An 18,187-nucleotide genomic window follows, 5' to 3' on the forward strand; every position below is an offset into this window, starting at 1 on the left:
CCAAACCAACCTTTCTTTTATTTTATTCAATTAAAAGGGAACAATATATCGTCGTGTCCAATGAAGTAGTGAATAAAAGAAAAAGCTCAATTGACGGAAAACTGCATACTATTTATTTGAACACAAGACAAGTAAGAGAGAGTTTAAGAAGACAAGGATGATGAAAGGCTAGTGGGTTATTCAAACACAAAACATGTATTATGGTTGAGGACAATGAGAAGTGTCAACATGGCCGGCGAGAGAAACTATGAGTCTGAACTATTGATGTTATTAGACCCGGCTCGTTCAGAATCTGAACTCTTAACATTCCGTTTCAATTGTGAACATATCTTGCGATATTCCTCCTGGGGCATAGGCTCTTCTCCCTCTAAAAGCTTTTCCCAAAACCATGCTTCTTGTACCATAGGAACTGGCCCAGGTTCTTGATCAGCCAATACATAGAAAACACTTAAAGACATTACCCAATCCAAGTTTTGAATATACTCGTTGAACTCCGTGTCTTTATCATCTTTGACGATTAACATCAAAACAGTTTTATCATAGTTGTAAACGTCGCGATGTCCCAATGTCCACAAACCAATGTCGGCCATCATGAGAACAAGTCTCCAATATTTATTACCTTTGGATACGAAGGTGATTCCGGCATCCTTATAGCGACTCACCACTTCAGCTGGTTTCTCCTCACCGTAAGCCGTAATTGACACATCACCAAGGATTCCCTGTTTCCGGAGACGTTCTTTGAGATTCTCCCGAAACCAACACAGATCGCAATCAGCAGGGAGTGGGAAATCCTCCACGTCCCAGAAGACGCTTGCTGTTTTACAAACAGCATCAGTAGTAGTCGGAACTATAGCACCTTGTGACATTGGCTCCGCACAAACAGCATCAGTGGTAGTATCATCATCATATTCTTGGAGAGGTTCTCCACCACGTAACAGGCTTTCCCAACGCCATACCAAGACTACAAAAGGAAGTATCTCTTTTGCTTGGCAGCTTGGGGTTGGAGGTAGCTCTCCTAGTGAGCAGTCATCAGGATCAACTAAGAGCATCTGGTAACACATATTCGACAATTCTTGAACAACCTTGACCAACGCGGAGTCTTCTGGGTGGATTTTTGAAATTACAAACAAATTCATATCTACCCGGGAATCTTCATCTATGTCTTCTTCCTGTGTAGGATTTCTGAATGCCCAATTAATCATGTCCGTTAACATGCGATTAACTCTCAAACGTTTTTCCTTGAAGGTCGACTACAAACAAAGCTTGTCTCATACAGAGCTTTGGATCAAAAGATAATTGAAAGTAATCATTTACAAACAAAGCTTGTCTCATAATATATATGTCTAACTTTCTTTAAGTGGATTTAAGGATTAATATTGCATTATGAATTGCGCTTCTCCATCCTTTCCCATTCAAAAAAACTCAATAGTCCGACTTGACTGAATACTATTATGTTTTAGAGTAGTTCCAACAATATTCATTCTTTTTGTCTTAAGAAAGAAAATCAATTTTGTGCAAATTTTGAAAAGACAAAAGAGTTGAAGCTAATCTTTATGCTCATCTTATTAAGTGGTGGAATTTTCTAGATTTATCAATTTTTAACTTTTGCACAAGTATAGTACAACTGCAGATTAAGCTTATATTATTAGTGAAATAAAAGGTGAGATCTTTTATTTTCAGTTCTTTACTTCATATCATTTTTAAAAACTAATGATGATGACAAAGAAAAACCTTAAAGTAATATACTGAAACAAAATCAGCGATATTTCAATTTATTCTTTATTGTGTTTTCTTAAAAAAATTGATTAATTGCGATTTACAACTAGGAAAGTGAGCCTCTAAACCAACTTTTATAGGATTCTACAAGTTTCTTGACTTATCTTGACTCACAAGAAAGCATATAAGAAAAGACCCTCAAGGTAAGCCCAAATTCTAAAATCCTTACTTTCAACTATCTTTTGATCCAAAGCTCTGTATATTAGTTTCTGAGATATATATAGCAAATGTGAGGCTGCTTAGATGCTCGGTAAGTTTATATATTCTCTTCTTAAGTCGCACATTTAACAATATGAGATTGCGTTCGCATATTTTGACTGCTACAGCCCAAATCGGTGCTCAAGAACCGAAGAAACTTCGATGGAATCCACATCGATGATGAACTCCCTTCTTATGAATCACGAGAAGACTCTCCACGTCTCCATTTAACCGAATCACAGCTTGATAACGACATTAGTACTGTTGCTTAATCCCGACGAAATGTTTTTCCATATAATATATAGAAACTAAATTTTCTTGGTATGCACGTTAGGGTGATGACAACAATGTTGGTGGACTGTGGGATAAAGGGGGAGGAAAAGGACGAGAACGATCCCCAAGAAGCTACGCTGTAGGAGGAGGAGGACGTAGCTTCGGGGTTGGGTCTGCAGTCAGCTCGGGATACCGAGCCTAGGCTCACAACAATCTTCGTCTCCTAAACGCAACAAAGAGACCAAGATTGCCTGATGGAACTAGAGGCTTCACCATGGGACGTGGCAAACCAGCTTCCATCTCACTCTCACCTAACATATCTCTAAATAATTCCCTACCTCAACGACTACTATTTATTATTATTTATTATTACAGAGGTAATAAAAGATATAGAGTTAATTAACCAAATAATACATATGGGCTGTTTTTTTTTAATTCACAGAATCAAAGGCACATGACTTTGGGAGGAAGAAACTATAGTGTATGATGAAACTACGACGGTGACCTTTTTTGAGGTTTTTTTATTTAATGTAACTTCTCTTATCTTTTTCATTCACTAAATTTGGGTCATTTCTTTTTGTATGTTTTGATCTATTAAATTTTGTGAGATTAACTGAATAATGAAGGGTTTATAGCACAAGGATTGCAACCCTGGTGTACATGTATCTCAAACTCTTTGCTTTGATTTAGTTGACTAGTTAAATAATTTAGTTGAATAAGTGACGGGGATCCGGAAGATTGGTTGAAAACTAATCTAGATATTCTTTCTAAAATAACTGGAAAGACAATTGATGAAAAAAAAAAAAAAAAAGTGGAAAGACAAATGAGTATTGTGTCATGTAATTTCATAACCTATAGCAAACAAACTAAACTAAACGATCATATCAATTATAATTAAATATGCAATCTTTAAATGAAACAAAACCTAATTTTACTTCCAAATTAATATAAAACCTTCAAAGGATGGAAATTGTTGGTCATATATTTCAATGAAACCAAACATGCATTACCAACTGTCTATACTATATTACGTACAGATGGTAGATGAAAATAATGATAATTAATTAAACTGATATCTACGATCTTGTAAAATATTCGAGAGAGATTATCAAATCAAGAGTTAGTGAGAGAAAAATAAAAACTTAGAGATGTGGATCAAGTATATTGAAAATGATGAAATCTTATTAAAAATTGAAATTGAAATACGCCCTGTCCAGATACAATGAAGTTGTTAGGTTACAACATCAGCATGTTTCAAGAACAAGTACATCCAATCAATTTATATAACGTAATCCTGATTTTCAGAGCAATATTATTTGTATCTTATATAAAACCTTAATTTAGTATCTTGTAGTATTTATCACAAGATTGAGCTAAAAAAAGTTAATTCCCATTTTTGAAATGATAACGTCCATAAATACATTTCAAAACGTTTTTATTTCTTATCATTTCCTATAAGATTTTTTGAATTAAAATGAGATCTTCACCATTCACCAATTTATATTAACTTTTGTTTTGGTTTTGATATTTACCAACACAGAAAAAGACAAATATCAACAACAAAAAAACAAGAAGAAAAAAAGACAAAAAATAATGATAGATAAAATACAAAACAAAAGAAAACGTATAGTATTATTGCTTAGAGAAAGAACAAACATATGTGAATACATAACTAAATAAAAAAGGACAAAAGTAGAAAGACGTGGCAAAAAGCAAACTAAATTTCCACCAATCCACATCTAATCTAACCTTCTTCATCAGATGGAAGCAACTTCACACCCGCAGATTCTGCCATGTGGCTTCTCTCTCTTCTACAGCTCACTTCTCTCTCTCTCTAACTAAATTGAAACCAAACCAGAGTGCTTCAATGTCATTGCTGTGATTCTCTTTAAGTCCAGACATAACTCCCATATCTTCTTCATCTTCTTCTGTCCCTTTTTTAGAAGAAGAAGAAGAAGAAGAAGAAGGACTATGGGAGGATGTACTTCCAAACCCTCCTCCTCCGTCAAACCTAATCCTTACGCACCCAAAGACGCGGTTCTTCCAAATGACGATTCTACCCCTGCCCATCCCGGGAATTCACCGGTTCCTTCTTCTCCCGCCGTAAAGGCTTCTCCTTTTTTCCCATTTTACACGCCTAGTCCCGCTCGGCACCGCCGTAACAAGAGCCGTGACGGAGGAGGAGGGGTAGAGAGTAAGAGCGTTACCAGCACTCCGCTCCGTCAGCTCGCGCGTGCTTTCCACCCTCCGTCACCGGCGAAACATATAAGGGATGTTCTGCGGCGGAGGAAGGAGAAGAAGGAGGCTGCTCTGCCGGCGACGAGGCAGCAGACGGAGGAGGAGGAGAGGGAAGAGGTAGGGCTGGATAAAAGATTTGGGTTCTCAAAGGAGTTACAGAGTAGGATTGAGCTAGGGGAAGAGATTGGGCGAGGGCATTTTGGGTACACTTGCTCTGCTAAGTTCAAGAAAGGAGAGCTCAAAGATCACGAGGTTGCTGTTAAAGTCATCCCAAAATCTAAGGTCAATTTTACTACTTTACTTTTTCCAAATTCTCAAGTTTTGTGCTTCAAGTGCTTCATTTCATTGTAGTGATAGCGAAATTGACTGATTTGGTTAGTAGATGTTAAACTGTTTCAAGGTAGAAGAACAAACCAGCATAGTGTTAGTCTCTTTTTTGCTTCATGATGAACCTGTAATTTGATCATTACGTTCTCTTGATTTTTCTTTTCTTCTCTACGAGCTTACTGTCCTCTTGTTTTTGAGCCATCTTTTTGGAAAATTAATAGCGTATGTGGACTTTCACGCTTAGAAGAAATTAATAGAATAACAAAGTAGTAAATAATGAACTCGGATGAGGTTGAAGTTTTTCAATGAGACTAATGAATCATCCATGTTTTTCAATAGCCAAGTTTTCAATGGTTGTAGATAATAGCTTTGCTGACTTTTATGTGAAAATTTCTAAACGTTTTGAATTGGTCAATAAATTGGAAGCATGGGCATTTGTGCTTATTGTCATTAAGCAAATGAAATCTCTATAGTCCTTATTTTGATGACTAACTAAGAATGTTAGCTTAATCCATTATAGACTGTTGCTCATCATTTTTGGTTTGGCAGATGACATCTGCAATATCTATAGAGGATGTGAGAAGAGAAGTGAAAATACTACGGGTGTTATCTGGACATCAAAATTTGGTACAATTCTATGATGCGTTCGAGGACAATGCCAACGTTTACATCGTTATGGAGTAAGAAAACTGTGTTATCACACCACATACCATGTGCTTATATATCCCTGTGTGATGTTGAATCTACTAGGAGAGCCATCAGATTCTTAGTTTCTCGACTTGGCTTACTTCAAAATGTTCTGCTGTGAATAAACATTTACTTTCTTTCAACTTTCAGGTTATGTGGAGGTGGTGAACTACTTGACAGGATACTAGCAAGGTCTGCTATTAAAGATTGTTATGATATTTGTTAACTTATGGTCAGAGATTCTTCTTAGAGATGTTCTATTGGCTGTCTAAGTATTACATATTCACTTCTCTTACAGGGGAGGAAAATACTCTGAAGATGATGCAAAAGCAGTGCTTATACAGATCCTTAACGTTGTAGCTTTCTGTCATCTCCAAGGAGTTGTTCATCGAGATCTAAAACCAGAGGTGAACCACACTTTCGTCTTGGTTTTTCGCTTGAAAGTCTGAAAGAATGATCGTCACTTAGTTTAACACCAATCTCAAATTTGAAACACTTTCATGTCTCAGAACTTCTTGTACACTTCCAAGGAGGAAAATTCTCTGTTGAAAGTCATAGATTTTGGCTTATCGGATTTTGTCAGACCAGACGAAAGATTAAATGACATAGTGGGAAGTGCATATTACGTAGCCCCTGAAGTTCTACACAGATCTTATACCACGGAAGCGGATGTATGGAGCATAGGAGTAATAGCATACATTCTCCTATGTGGAAGCCGTCCTTTTTGGGCAAGAACTGAATCAGGAATTTTCAGAGCAGTTCTAAAAGCTGATCCGAGTTTTGATGAACCTCCTTGGCCTTCGTTATCCTTTGAGGCAAAAGATTTTGTTAAGAGATTATTGTACAAGGACCCTCGGAAAAGAATGACGGCCTCTCAAGCTTTGAGTCAGTAATCTCTAAAATCTCCACATCTTTCTTTAATTATCTTCTGTTTCTAGCTGTCAAGAATCACCAGTTGAAGTTGCTCTACGTTTTTTTTTCGGTTTTTACAGTGCATCCTTGGATTGCGGGTTATAAGAAAATAGATATCCCATTTGATATTCTGATCTTCAAGCAGATCAAAGCATACTTGAGATCTTCGTCTTTGCGCAAAGCTGCTTTGATGGTACATTTCTCTTCTAACCTTGTTACTGTTGCTAAAGAACATTTAAGGATGTGTTGATTTTTGTTGTCTTTGTATCTAGTTTGCTCCAAATTTTATTGTTGATCCTAACTCTTTTACTCTCTCCAGGCTCTGTCCAAGACATTAATTACCGATGAACTTCTTTATCTGAAAGCGCAGTTTGCACTCTTAGCACCCAACAATAATGGCCTCATCACTTTAGATAGCATCAGACTGGTATGCGCCTTCTCTTTCTCTGTCTCTCTCCCTCGTAGAGAACAAACAGCTCAAAGCTAGATTTATTTCTGTTGGACAGGCACTTGCTACAAATGCAACAGAAGCAATGAAGGAATCACGGATCCCGGACTTTCTTGCGTTGGTATGGTCTCGTTTCTGTTCTTGTCCTTTTGCTTAATCTGTTTAAGATACAATACAAGGTTGGTTAACGAAAGTTTGCTGTTGGATAATGACAGTTAAATGGACTTCAATACAAAGGGATGGATTTTGAAGAGTTTTGTGCAGCTTCCATTAGCGTTCATCAGCATGAGTCTCTTGATTGTTGGGAGCAGAGCATTCGTCATGCTTATGAGCTATTTGAAATGAATGGAAACCGAGTTATCGTCATCGAAGAACTCGCTTCCGTAAGTTTTTGTCATGCTTTACAATATATTCAGCTAATTCCTAAACTTGCTTCTGTCATGCGTTACAATATATTCAGCTAATTCATAAACTAAAGGGAACATAAATGTTTTGTAGGAACTTGGTGTTGGATCATCGATCCCGGTCCATACCATTCTACATGACTGGATAAGACACACAGATGGGAAGCTGAGTTTCTTGGGTTTTGTCAAACTGTTGCACGGTGTCTCTACTAGACAACCATTAGCGAAAACACGATGAAGAAAGTAACTCGGTAATTGATTTGAAAGGGGAAGAACATACAACTGCAAATGGATGGATGTCAAGAACTTTATTGATTCTTGGAGTGGGATTGGGTATTGGAATTGTTTTCAGGACCCATTCCTATGTTTATAGTTTTAGAAAAAGAATGCTAAGTTCCGACAAAGAAAGAGTATCCAGAAAAAACGGACAGGCCTGGAGAGTTGTATAATAAGATGATAATCCATAGTGATGATGTTCTTCCAAATTATGGAAAGACAGATATTAAGAACATCCCTTTAGCTTTTCAATTGGCTGTCTCCATAATTTCCAGGAAAAAGTTTCAGATTCCAATCCGATAAAATTGTCAGATACATTTCGCTCACAATGTCCCACAAAACAAATCATAAACCCATACCCAAGTCACAAAACTGACAGTTTATCATCGGCAACAGAGAGCTATTTAACATTTCTAAATCCGAAAAACTTACTTCCCAAGATTCCATAATCCATATCAATAGAAGTCATACATTTAATTCTCAATGTGTTACAGAACAAACCATAAACCCATTCCTAAGTTACAAAACTGACAGTTGGGATGGCTAAGCAACAAAGTCAGCTTTTTAACATTTTCTGAATCCTCAAACTTTCTTTTCAAGAGGATTGAATCTACAATGGCTGCTATCTAAACACTTGAAAGCACCTGCTTCTTACATGATAACAAAGATAGAAAGTTCCAATTGTTGACCAAGATCTGTTCTCATGTCTTTACCTCGAAGAGAGTCTCTGGTGCAAATCTTCTGCCAATGCTTGCCTCAAACTCTCCCCGTAGTAGTAAAACTGCCTCTCACTCTCCAATACTCTTGCAGGCGTTCCAGCTTCATCCGGATCCTTCCAAATCTCCGGCTCAGGTTCTCTAGCAATCTGACAAAGATTATGCAACACACAACAAGCCACAATAGTCTGAGGAGCATGGTTCACTCCAACATTCAAACTTTGAAGAATCTTCCATCTAGCCTTGAGCAATCCAATAGCTTCCACCACAACTGACCTTCCTTTCATCAACATTCCGTCGAATAGATTCTCCGGCGGCGAACCAGAGCCATTTGGTGAAAAGGGAGTCATCAGGAATGAGAGAAGAGGGTAACACCAATCTCCAACAATGTATGGTCTCACATGATGACCTCTAATATTGATCACTTTCTCCCAAACAATGTCTCCTGAAGTAAGCCTCTTATAGAGAAGACTATCTCTGAAATGAGAAGAGTCGTCTTCTCCACCTGGAGCTTTCACACAAACGTCCCAAAAGATCTTCTTGTGATCAGCAACGACCTGAAGCAAAACGGCGTCGTATCCGTACTTGCAACCGTAAATGTTTCTAGGGTTAAGTTTCGTGCGGCGCCTGAGCTTCACCGGAGTACTATCAATGGCGCCGCAGATGTTAGGGAGAGAAGTGAGTTCTTCGAATCCTTGAGTCGTTTCGATCAATCGGCGTTTTCCGACGGGGATCTTGATGAATTCCGGGTAGAGCTTGGTTGCTAAGAGACGCGTGACCATGTTTGTGATCTTGGAAATGAGGTATGGATCTAGTGAGTAGCGAGAAGCTAGGGTTTTAGCTGAGCAGCCATGAGCGAGACGAGAGAGAACCATTGCGACGGCGTAATCGGCAGGGAGAGAGAGATTTGAAGCGGTGATGAAGGGTTTGAGCTTGTCGACGACAGTAATGAAGACTGGGTAGGAAAGACCGTACAATGAGCGCCAACGAGCGTCACGGAGAGGCGCATCGAGAGACCAGATGTGGTCGGTGGTTAGGGCACGGAAGGCAGCGACGGAGTAATCGCCGTCGGGAAGAGGTGGAGGAGGGGAAGGGGAAGGAGAAGTAGAGGATGATGAGGATTCGCCGGAAGATCTGGTGACGGCGAGGAAGGAGAGGAGAGATGCGAGAGTGAAAAAGAGTAAAGGCGCGGCGGAGGAAGTGGAGAGGAGGGAGGAAGGTGTGGTTGAAGATGGTGAAGATGTGGAGGTGGAAGAGAAGAGAGTGCTTGTAGGATCTAATGAGTTTTGGAGATGGAGAAGGTGTGAGAGCATCGCCATGAAAGCTTCTTCCATCTTCACTCTCCTTATTTTTCTCTCCGGAGAGGTTGAGACTTGAGAGTAGAAGAAGACGAAGAAGACGAAGAAGAAAAAGAGAGAGGGCTTGTAGTTAAGGTTTTTTCAAAATTAAAGGGAGTTAAAAGGAGAATTTTAAAGTTTCGGGATTGTTTTCTTAATTTCAGAGAGGGCTTATAGTTAAGGTTTTTTCAAAATTAAAGGGAGTTAAAAGGAGAATTTTGATCCAACAAGTCACAACCATTATATTAGTCTGAGACAAACCAGTAACCAAAATTTTCGAATCCTTCTTCAAACAACAAGTTTATCAAAATCAAATCCATCTAACAAAATTCTCCTTTCGACTACAGGTTTTAGATTTGATGTGTGAAATCATGGTGATGATGATCACTTGATGAGTCTCTTCAATTCTCCCCATGATAGTTGTTGGAGTCGTGGTGGTTAGCATATCCTCCTCCATTGTTGTAACCTTGTCCTCGTGAGTATCCTCCATTCCACTGCTGTCCCGAGTCTCCTCTCCACTGCCACACGTTGAGGACATTATGAGAATTAAAAGGGAAATCTATTGCCGGTCATAGTGAGATTCAAGTTTAGTTCAAGACAAGTAGTTGGAAAGCAAAGAGCACTTGATGGGACGAAATTGTCAGGATAAACAAAATCATGTCGACATAAGACCATGTTCAGGGTTGGTGATACAAGTTGGACATGGAAACATGTATTAGATATTCTCCCACTTGCCTAAGTCAAAAGAGAAAAGGAAGGGAAGGCGCCAGCTATTCTCAACTACTGACTTTACTTTTTATAACAAAAAAAAACAACTATTCACAAAGTTTGACCCTAGCAAAATACTCAAGATTTACTCTTCTACTGTTAGAATGCACTAGATTTTACCTGTTTGTTCGGGCTTCGTCCCCAAGAGAGTCTAACAGTGTTCTTTCCGATGACTGTCCCATTCAAAGTCTCGATAGCATCTTCAGCACTCTTCCTGTCAAAACCAAAGGCAAGTCGCTTTGATTACCCGTTTTTCGCTATTAGATAAGCACCTACAGGTTTCTCAATCATATGATTGACAAGCCAACACTACTACTAGATGAGGACCGCACCTCTCAGCAAATTGGACAAATCCACATCCTTTGCCTACTGGGATCTTCACTGAAACAACCTCGCCAAACTGGGAAAAAGGTTGTCTGAGGTCTTCGTCAGTAACATCAGCGTCAATGCCGCCAACAAATATCTGCAGTAGGATAAACTAACATGAGCAACAAGAACATATAGAGCTTGAATAATGCTGACATATAACTAAATATGACAACTCACAGTTGCGTTAGTTGATTCGCCATCAGACTGCGAGCCATGAGCCATGGAACCATTTGCTCCATGTCCACCAGCCAGTATCAGAGCTATTCCGAATGAAAACATAAAAACGTTATATTTCAAAAACTTTGTTGAGTGCAACAATACTCATTAAGTTGTTAACTTTAAAGTCCTATGGATAAATCTGGCTCGCCTCTCGCCCTAAAACTACTAGTATACTTGATAGAAAGAATCAGAGAGTAATACTATCTGCAGAGAAAAGCATGAAAAGAAACCAAACAACAAATGAAATTTCGGTATCCAAACTGCAAAAAGCATTAGGTCGAGAAGATATGTCACAGTCTACCTTGTGAAGAATGTTGCTGCTGATTAGCAATCGCTCTTTTGGGAGTTGCAACACCTACACGCATTTGCCTGTTCGAACAGTAAGCTCCATTCATTTCTGTCAAAGCCCTTGATCTCTCATTTTCATCACCAAACCTCACAAAACCATAACCTTTGGACCGGCCAGTGTTGGAATCAATCACAACTTTGGCGCTTTTGACAGAAGGATATCTATCAAAAAAGGTCTCATGCAATAAAGCATCAGTGACATCTGGAGACAAATCTCCAACAAATATGGATAGATCTGGACCATTTTCCACTGCTCTTTTTTCACCAGTACTAAAAGATGCCCAGTTTATACGGAAGGGCTGGTCCGAGTTTGGCATCAATGAACCACTATAGTTCTGAAGAACTTCTTCAGCTGCAGCACGTGAAAGAAACTCAATAAACCCATACCCTTCTGATTGAGAAGTGAGCTTGTTACGTATAACTTTCACAGAAGAAACCTGCTCATCACCAAAAACAAGAAACTTCAGAGAAAGACCAAAACAGAACATTCTTGAAAAGTGAAAATCTTATGCAATTATTCTCTTTCATACCAGAAAAGTTTAACTAAACGTGGCAAGGTACAAGAGTACTTTTTTGCCTAACGAAATCTGAACTTGTCCTGTCCTTTTCAGGTCAGTGCTCTTCTCCATTACCCTATTTGTTTCTACGCAAATTCAATAATCCATTGGATCTAATCTAATCTAATTAAGTAATTTTAAAAAAAAAAAGCAACTTGGTTTAACAATGAATCAAAACACAAGAACATGTCAAAGATTTGCAAAAAAAAAGGATGAATTTTTAACAATTTCAGGAATAATCTAAATCCAAAACAGAGTACCAATGAAGGGAAAGCTAAAAAACAAGATAATACCTCGCCTGTGTGAGAAAAGCAAGAGTGGAGATAAGTCTCATCCATCCAATGAAGAAGATCACCAACCCAAAGAGTCTTGACATCATCTCCAGATCCACGGTCAAGAGGCTTGTGTTGCTGCTGATGCTGTTGATAAGACCCGTATTGGTGAAGCTGAGGATGATGATGCTGATAAGGACCTTGATTATACGGAACGTATTGGTGAGGATACATCATCATCTGTTGCTGCTGCATCATCATCATCGCCGCCGCTGGATATTGCATGGCCGCAGCCATCCACTGTTGCTGCTGCTGCGGTGGTTGTTGCTGCCACTGGTGAGGTGGAGGAGGGGTTTGTTGATTCGGCGGGGTGGCTCCGGAAGTTGCCAACGTTGAATCTGAGCCGTTGGTTGTCTGCATCTTGATATTAATATTTGAAAAAGCCGATCCGATCTGATCTCCGGAAATGGGAAACAGAGTCACCGAGTTGTTTTAGATTCAAGAACTTCAAGATTCCTCTTCTTCTCTCTGAATATCTTTCGTTCCAAGAAGTGCGTAAAGAAAGTGAGAGCTCGTTGAGCTCTGGAAATGGCGGAGAGAGAGAGAGATGGATTAGAGAGAGAGTTGGTCTTAAAAGGAGGCGGAGAGAGAGAGAGAGAGAGAGAGAGAGAAGTGAAAAAATGGGTTTAAGGCTGAAACAATGGGTCTTGGGGAAGTGGCCGAAACGTGGGGCCCATTTACGTGCTTAAGCCGTGTTGTTTTTGAGATCGACGGCTCTGATTCCACCGCATTTAGCCACTTACATTTAATAAAAATTTGAATTTCACCTCCTAGGGTGATTTTTTAATCAAAACTTACGAGAATTTGGTAAAATTCCATATTTACGTGATTAACTGTTTTGTACTGTGAAGAAAGAGTCAGCGCAATCCAACAAAAAGAACAGAGTCAGCTATGGGCCTTATAGTTAGGGGTGGGTACGGAGCAGATATCCGGAATTTTGGTGGTATTTGTGATTCGATTTGCCTTTTCCGAATACTAAGTTTTCTGATTCGTATTTGCTTCGTTAGTGACCGGATATCCGGCTGTTCGAATATCCGTTCCAATCCAAACTATTTGCCGGATATTCGATTCGTTAAATATTTGTTTAAAAATAAATAAATAAATAACAAAATTAATCCAAAAATAGTAAAATATTATTAAAAATAGTAATATTTTATCAGAAATATATATTTCTCCTTAATTGTTCAAACTAGTAGTTTAAATAATTAATTCGGTGATTAAAAAATTATAAAATACATACAAGAATAATAAAATTATAATTTATACATGTAATTATCTATATATATGTATGTATTCCGGAGCGGAGCGGATATCCGTCTATATAAATTATAGTATTTGATATTTTCTTCGCTTTTGACGAATGCCTATTTTTAATATTTGATTTGCTTCGTAAAGTTACGGATATCCGAATTTTTCAAATCGAATCGATTCGAATAACGGATCGAAGCGAATCTAACGGATATTTTGCCCAGCCCTACTTATACTTATCACTAAGGTTTTGACAAGCCCATATTTTTTATAAGAGCATACACAGTGGTGTAACTTTGTATCGGATGTAAGTAATAAAAGAAAAGGAAAATAATGAAAAAGTTGTCTTAGAAACGAAACCCGCGTGTAGAGTTACACTCGGATGTGGGACGGTTTGGTTTCTCACTTTCTCTCTCTTATATTATTTTATTAATAAAACCCCACTAACACACACCCACCCACTTTTACCAATGCCTATGCTCTAACAGGTTCCACCTGCATGTCTACACAACCGCCGTCATATCTTCGTATGCTTCACCGGAATTAGCGTTTGTACTTGGAGGATTGAAGCCATGTGTCGATACAATCAACGTGAAAGCAGTGATCGATTACAACGAGCTTCGATAGACAAACGACGCATTCGACGTTATCTTTAAAGTCATGAGCGTTGAAAGATAAGACGGGGATCGATTGGAGAACGGAAAGGCCTATCCCAGCAGCTTTTATTACATGTAAACTATGACCGGGATGATTTGGATGATCATCATCATCACCGTTGTCGCAATAAGCAAGACAACAACGAAATACACAATAAAACACAGTCAGAATCGCGAAGAAGACGAGACATCCTAGAGCTTCGAGAACATCTTCGTTCATCTTAAAAACCTTTGCAATATCAATCTCTCAAATTAAAAACCCTTATAGGAATGAAGAAGAACAATAAAAAACAAAAAAAAAAAGAAAAAAAAAGAAGAGTAGAACAATATAACCAAACCCATCTATTTAATAATCCACAACTCGAAAGATTACACAATATTGGGTCTGGAATAGATAGAGCGCCCAAGGCCCAAGGCCCAAAGATACGGCAACAATAAATTCGTTTTTTTCTCTCTTTCTTTTAAAGATTACTTTCCTGTTTTGTTTATCCTTAATATTTTTGTAGTTTCTCTCGTTTTCAATGTTTTTCAACATCTCTATTTAATTGTTACTCGAGCTTGTAAATTATAATTAAACAAATAAAAAAGAAGATAAAACAAAAATAAAAATAAATGTGAAAACAGATGCACGTGGCTGTGTCTGCTATGTAAGACATGGTAATAAAAAAAAGCTCTCAAAGGAGGAATATAATCCAAACGGAACCATGCAATGATGAGATTTACCCTTTTTAATGCCTTACCAAAAAGCTAATCGACGTAGATATTCCTATTTAATCGTTTTTGATATACTGTAGTTTGGAAATCACTCATTGATGATATTTTGTTACAGTACCACTTCATTTGGATAAATTACTCCATAGATGCCGCTTTTTGGTTTGATCTAATGAAGGCCAAAATGGTTTTACTAGTGGTGGACCAAGTGTTTAGTGCCAGGAACGGATCCAAAACAAAAACAAAAAAAAATAGAGGAATATTCCGAAAAAAATAAAAGACTATTAACGAAAAAATAATATCACAAATGTTAGTAGGATGGCAGTTTTTAGAGAAGTACAAACCAACTGTACCGTCATGTCATGGTGCCTTTCCTCTTTTCTCCAATTTCTTTTATAAAAACATCAATTTTTTTGTTTCAGATATATTTGTAAATTGGGTACTATGACATGAAACATTTAAATATAACATAACTGCAAATGTAAGAATAAGGATGACAAGAGACAAACAAAAAAATAATAATTTGAGTAAAGATAAAATAATTGTAATAATTAAGCATCCAATGTTTTTAAGAATCCAAACAAGAAAAGCACCTTTCTATTTTCATGCACTCAAAACCTCAGTCTTCTGCCTTAACCATTTTTAATCTTAAACAGAACTACAGAAACATAACAAACCCACGAAATCACAGTAAGTACTAATCAAGATCCGAAATTTCATTATAAAGGTTGTATTTTTGTACGAAAAAAGAGAGATTAGAGCTGTACAAGTGGAATGTTAACGACAAAAAAAAAAACCTATTTTTTTTCTTCTTCTTCTTGAATGGTATTTTGCTTTTTTCATGGCTTAAAGTCGATCCCACTTGTAGCGACCTTCAAGCGGTTCGTCATTGACAATATCGAAGTTGTACCTGTGTCCAAAGTGTGTGTTCGTTAGGATTCTGATTTTCTCTCTCTCTCTCTCTTTTAGGATATTTGCTAAACTACGCGTCGGTTAATCTTTTTATCATGCGCACGCAGACATTACATTCCTCTCTCTCTCACTATGTACGGACTGAAAATTTCCCCAAACCCCAAAAGCAAAGAGCACACACAAACACACGTGACGTGAGAGGAAATTTTAAAAGGAAGTAGAAAATGGACTCACTTTTCTATGAATCGCTTCTTATTATCGTTCTCTAGCTCCGATAAGAAATCCTCAATCTCCGTCGGCGTTGGAGTCTTGCTCACTTTCGGTTGTTTTCTCTCCGTCGCCGACGATGATTCCATTTCTGTTGTTGTTTCTCCCAAACCTTCGCTCACTGGACTTGTCTCTTTTCTGCCATTAAAAAAATCAGAAACAGAGGAAAAAAAAAACGCAGAGATCAACAATTGGAGAAGAATAAGGAGAAAAAAACGATTTAATTAAACGTTTGAGCTAAAAAACTATCTAATTTGGAGAAGACAAAAAAAAGATTATGAACCTGAATTTGTTGTTGATGAATGTTGAGGTTTCGGTTTCGGTTTTGATTTCATGAGTCTGAAAAAACACAGAAACGGAAATAAAATCAATGGAGGAACGAATTTGTCAAAGAAACAGAGGAAAAAATTGATTCATTGATTGTTTTTTTCTCCAAAAATCGTCTGATTAAATCGATTCAAGTAGTAGAGACGAGTTTTTGGATTTTGAAAATTTCACCTCCAGATCTACACCAAACGACGAACTGTTCTTCGCGATTCTGGTGAAAAAACCGGAGCTGATACTCGAGCACTGATCGTTTTCTTCTTTGGCGGTAGTAACGGAACATTCATCTGAAGCTAAAGCCGCCGACGAAGCAACGGAAGAAGAAGAAGCCGCGAAGACGATGACGTCATGAGAGTCCGGTGATGAATCAGAATCATTAAGCTTCGTCTTTTTGTTGAGAGGTAAGACGCTTGTGCTTGTAGCTTCTTCTTCAAGCTCTCGCTTTCTCTCGGTCATCTTTTTTTTTCTCTCTTGGATTTTTGTGTGCTCTCTCTCTCTCTCTCTCTCTGCTTATTTCTTTCTATTTCTGGTTCGCTTCTTAACAAAGCAGAGGAGATTTTGGTGGGGAAGGAGAGAGAAGATGAAAGGAATGAATCATCACGACCGTTGATTATTTCAACGGATGAGATTTTATTTCCTTCGCGAGCGGACGGAGGTTATGGTATATAACGGCGCCGTTACGAAGTTTCGCTTTTTCTCTTCATAAACGCCGTTGGGGATTCCAAACGCGTTTTCTCTCCTTTCTGCCGTTTTTTGGCTTCCTTTCAAAGCAATTGAAAACGCAACCATTTTCGTTAGTTATGAGTCTTATGACGTAGTAGAAACGTAACAATAAATCATTAATTTTCTTTAAACGATTTTAAGTACTGTATGAGTAAATACAACAACTCTATTTATTAAATTTATTTAGGACCAAGTCTTATTTGGTCAGGGTCGATGAGGCTCCCATTATGAGAGAACCATCGAAAAAGGTTTTTGTTCTTTTTTGTAATTGGATTTTATATTTTATGAGATTTAATCAAACCATTAATGATGTGACATATATCGAGGGCATATATGAATGGTTGAGGTGTCAATAGAGATATATCAAATTAGCTTGATCCCTTCCATTGTACGCGTTTTATCATGGTTTTGTGAGATGGATATGTAAACTGCCAGAACATAGACTTGAACTCTTTTATTGTTAAAACTATCTCGTACGGTTAATGTATATTAGTTCATAAACTCAGTGCGGCCGTTTGGGGTGTGCAAGTGGAGCAATTGTTCCGGGTTCAATTTTTTTGGGTAAATTTAAGGGTTCAAATTTTTTTTTTCCGTACAGAAAAAAATATAATTTTTAAAACTTTAAGATATCTTTATTATAAAAGTGGTTAATTTTTAAGTTTTTTTAACATGAAAAAGGCCCAATTTTTTTTTTTTTGGTATGAAAAAGGGCCAATTTTTAAGATTTGTACCGGGACTCAAAATTAATTGAGCCGGCCCTGCATAAACTTACAGAGGATACACAAAAAATATATATATCGAACAATTTTTTTGCTTAAATGGTCGAATATCATATGCAATTAGACAAGCTATACAAAGTTCCTAAGAGCACCCTTATTGGTAAGCTCTTAGCGTAAATCTTAGGAATATTTTTAATATTAATTTTGAATTTTTTTACTTAAGAGGTTGTTAATTGGTTTAAAACTTTATTTGTCTCCATTGATAGGTTCTTAGAGAGAAAAAAAAATGTTTTTGTAACTACACTCCTTTTGAGTTGCATAAACAAATGTTTTTGTTGTAGTGAAACCCAAGTTCTTGTGATTTCTTAATTGAATAGATTTTGAAGATTGATATTATAACTACGTCCTCAATTTACTTTCTTGATGATATAATTTCATGAAG

At 37.6% G+C, this 18,187-nt stretch overlaps 5 protein-coding genes across 5 annotated transcripts; 1 reads left to right on the forward strand and 4 right to left on the reverse strand.

Annotated features, from left to right (window-relative positions):
* The first annotated feature begins 3,936 nt into the window (after window positions 1-3,936).
* On the forward strand, window positions 3,937-7,791 carry LOC9321360 (CDPK-related kinase 2). The gene is made up of 10 exons (XM_002883117.2): window positions 3,937-4,767; window positions 5,362-5,492; window positions 5,650-5,691; window positions 5,798-5,906; window positions 6,009-6,384; window positions 6,492-6,604; window positions 6,731-6,838; window positions 6,918-6,980; window positions 7,075-7,242; window positions 7,358-7,791. Exons 1-10 carry the CDS (start codon window positions 4,219-4,221, stop codon window positions 7,499-7,501), a joined length of 1,803 nt encoding a protein of 600 aa, XP_002883163.1. The 5' UTR covers window positions 3,937-4,218; the 3' UTR covers window positions 7,502-7,791.
* A 176-nt stretch (window positions 7,792-7,967) lies between these two features.
* LOC110230047 (protein ALP1-like) lies at window positions 7,968-9,669 on the reverse strand. The gene has a single exon (XM_021031807.1). The coding sequence runs from the start codon at window positions 9,587-9,589 to the stop codon at window positions 8,249-8,251; it is 1,341 nt and encodes a 446-aa protein (XP_020887466.1). The 5' UTR covers window positions 9,590-9,669; the 3' UTR covers window positions 7,968-8,248.
* Window positions 9,670-9,808: 139 nt separating this feature from the next.
* Window positions 9,809-12,862, reverse strand: LOC9319231 (polyadenylate-binding protein RBP47B). Its single transcript, XM_021031926.1, has 6 exons — window positions 12,147-12,862; window positions 11,250-11,733; window positions 10,907-10,989; window positions 10,693-10,823; window positions 10,481-10,574; window positions 9,809-10,110 (listed from the first exon to the last, which is right to left on the reverse strand). Exons 1-6 carry the CDS (start codon window positions 12,543-12,545, stop codon window positions 9,994-9,996), a joined length of 1,308 nt encoding a protein of 435 aa, XP_020887585.1. The 5' UTR covers window positions 12,546-12,862; the 3' UTR covers window positions 9,809-9,993.
* Window positions 12,863-13,896: 1,034 nt separating this feature from the next.
* On the reverse strand, window positions 13,897-14,359 carry LOC9321361 (putative RING-H2 finger protein ATL62). The gene has a single exon (XM_002885249.2). The coding sequence runs from the start codon at window positions 14,307-14,309 to the stop codon at window positions 13,977-13,979; it is 333 nt and encodes a 110-aa protein (XP_002885295.1). The 5' UTR covers window positions 14,310-14,359; the 3' UTR covers window positions 13,897-13,976.
* A 963-nt stretch (window positions 14,360-15,322) lies between these two features.
* On the reverse strand, window positions 15,323-16,823 carry LOC9321362 (cyclin-dependent kinase inhibitor 6). Its single transcript, XM_002885250.2, has 4 exons — window positions 16,478-16,823; window positions 16,263-16,318; window positions 15,947-16,117; window positions 15,323-15,710 (listed from the first exon to the last, which is right to left on the reverse strand). The coding sequence occupies exons 1-4, from the start codon at window positions 16,757-16,759 to the stop codon at window positions 15,647-15,649; spliced, it is 573 nt and encodes a 190-aa protein (XP_002885296.1). The 5' UTR covers window positions 16,760-16,823; the 3' UTR covers window positions 15,323-15,646.
* Between the last annotated feature and the right edge of the window lie 1,364 nt (window positions 16,824-18,187).

The sequence above is a fragment of the Arabidopsis lyrata genome, assembly GCF_000004255.2.
Source record: "Arabidopsis lyrata subsp. lyrata unplaced genomic scaffold ARALYscaffold_3, whole genome shotgun sequence".
NCBI classification, from domain to species: Eukaryota; Viridiplantae; Streptophyta; class Magnoliopsida; order Brassicales; family Brassicaceae; genus Arabidopsis; species Arabidopsis lyrata.

What these genes read in the sequence shown, in the direction of transcription:
- LOC9321360 (XM_002883117.2), top strand. Translation starts at nt 4,219, where the DNA reads ATGGGAGGATGTACTTCCAAACCCTCCTCCTCCGTCAAACCTAATCCT. An exon ending in ATCGAGATCTAAAACCAGAG is followed by an intron (nt 5,907 to 6,008) that starts GTGAACCACACT and finishes TTCATGTCTCAG; the next exon opens with AACTTCTTGTACACTTCCAA. An exon ending in GACGGCCTCTCAAGCTTTGA is followed by an intron (nt 6,385 to 6,491) that starts GTCAGTAATCTC and finishes CGGTTTTTACAG; the next exon opens with TGCATCCTTGGATTGCGGGT.
- LOC110230047 (XM_021031807.1), bottom strand. Translation starts at nt 9,589, where the DNA reads ATGGAAGAAGCTTTCATGGCGATGCTCTCACACCTTCTCCATCTCCAA.
- LOC9319231 (XM_021031926.1), bottom strand. Translation starts at nt 12,545, where the DNA reads ATGCAGACAACCAACGGCTCAGATTCAACGTTGGCAACTTCCGGAGCC. An exon ending in GCAGCAACATTCTTCACAAG is followed by an intron (nt 10,990 to 11,249) that starts GTAGACTGTGAC and finishes CATTCGGAATAG; the next exon opens with CTCTGATACTGGCTGGTGGA. An exon ending in TTTGTCCAATTTGCTGAGAG is followed by an intron (nt 10,575 to 10,692) that starts GTGCGGTCCTCA and finishes TGGTTTTGACAG; the next exon opens with GAAGAGTGCTGAAGATGCTA.
- LOC9321361 (XM_002885249.2), bottom strand. Translation starts at nt 14,309, where the DNA reads ATGAACGAAGATGTTCTCGAAGCTCTAGGATGTCTCGTCTTCTTCGCG.
- LOC9321362 (XM_002885250.2), bottom strand. Translation starts at nt 16,759, where the DNA reads ATGACCGAGAGAAAGCGAGAGCTTGAAGAAGAAGCTACAAGCACAAGC. An exon ending in TTCATCAACAACAAATTCAG is followed by an intron (nt 16,118 to 16,262) that starts GTTCATAATCTT and finishes TTTTAATGGCAG; the next exon opens with AAAAGAGACAAGTCCAGTGA. An exon ending in AAGAAGCGATTCATAGAAAA is followed by an intron (nt 15,711 to 15,946) that starts GTGAGTCCATTT and finishes CTTTGGACACAG; the next exon opens with GTACAACTTCGATATTGTCA.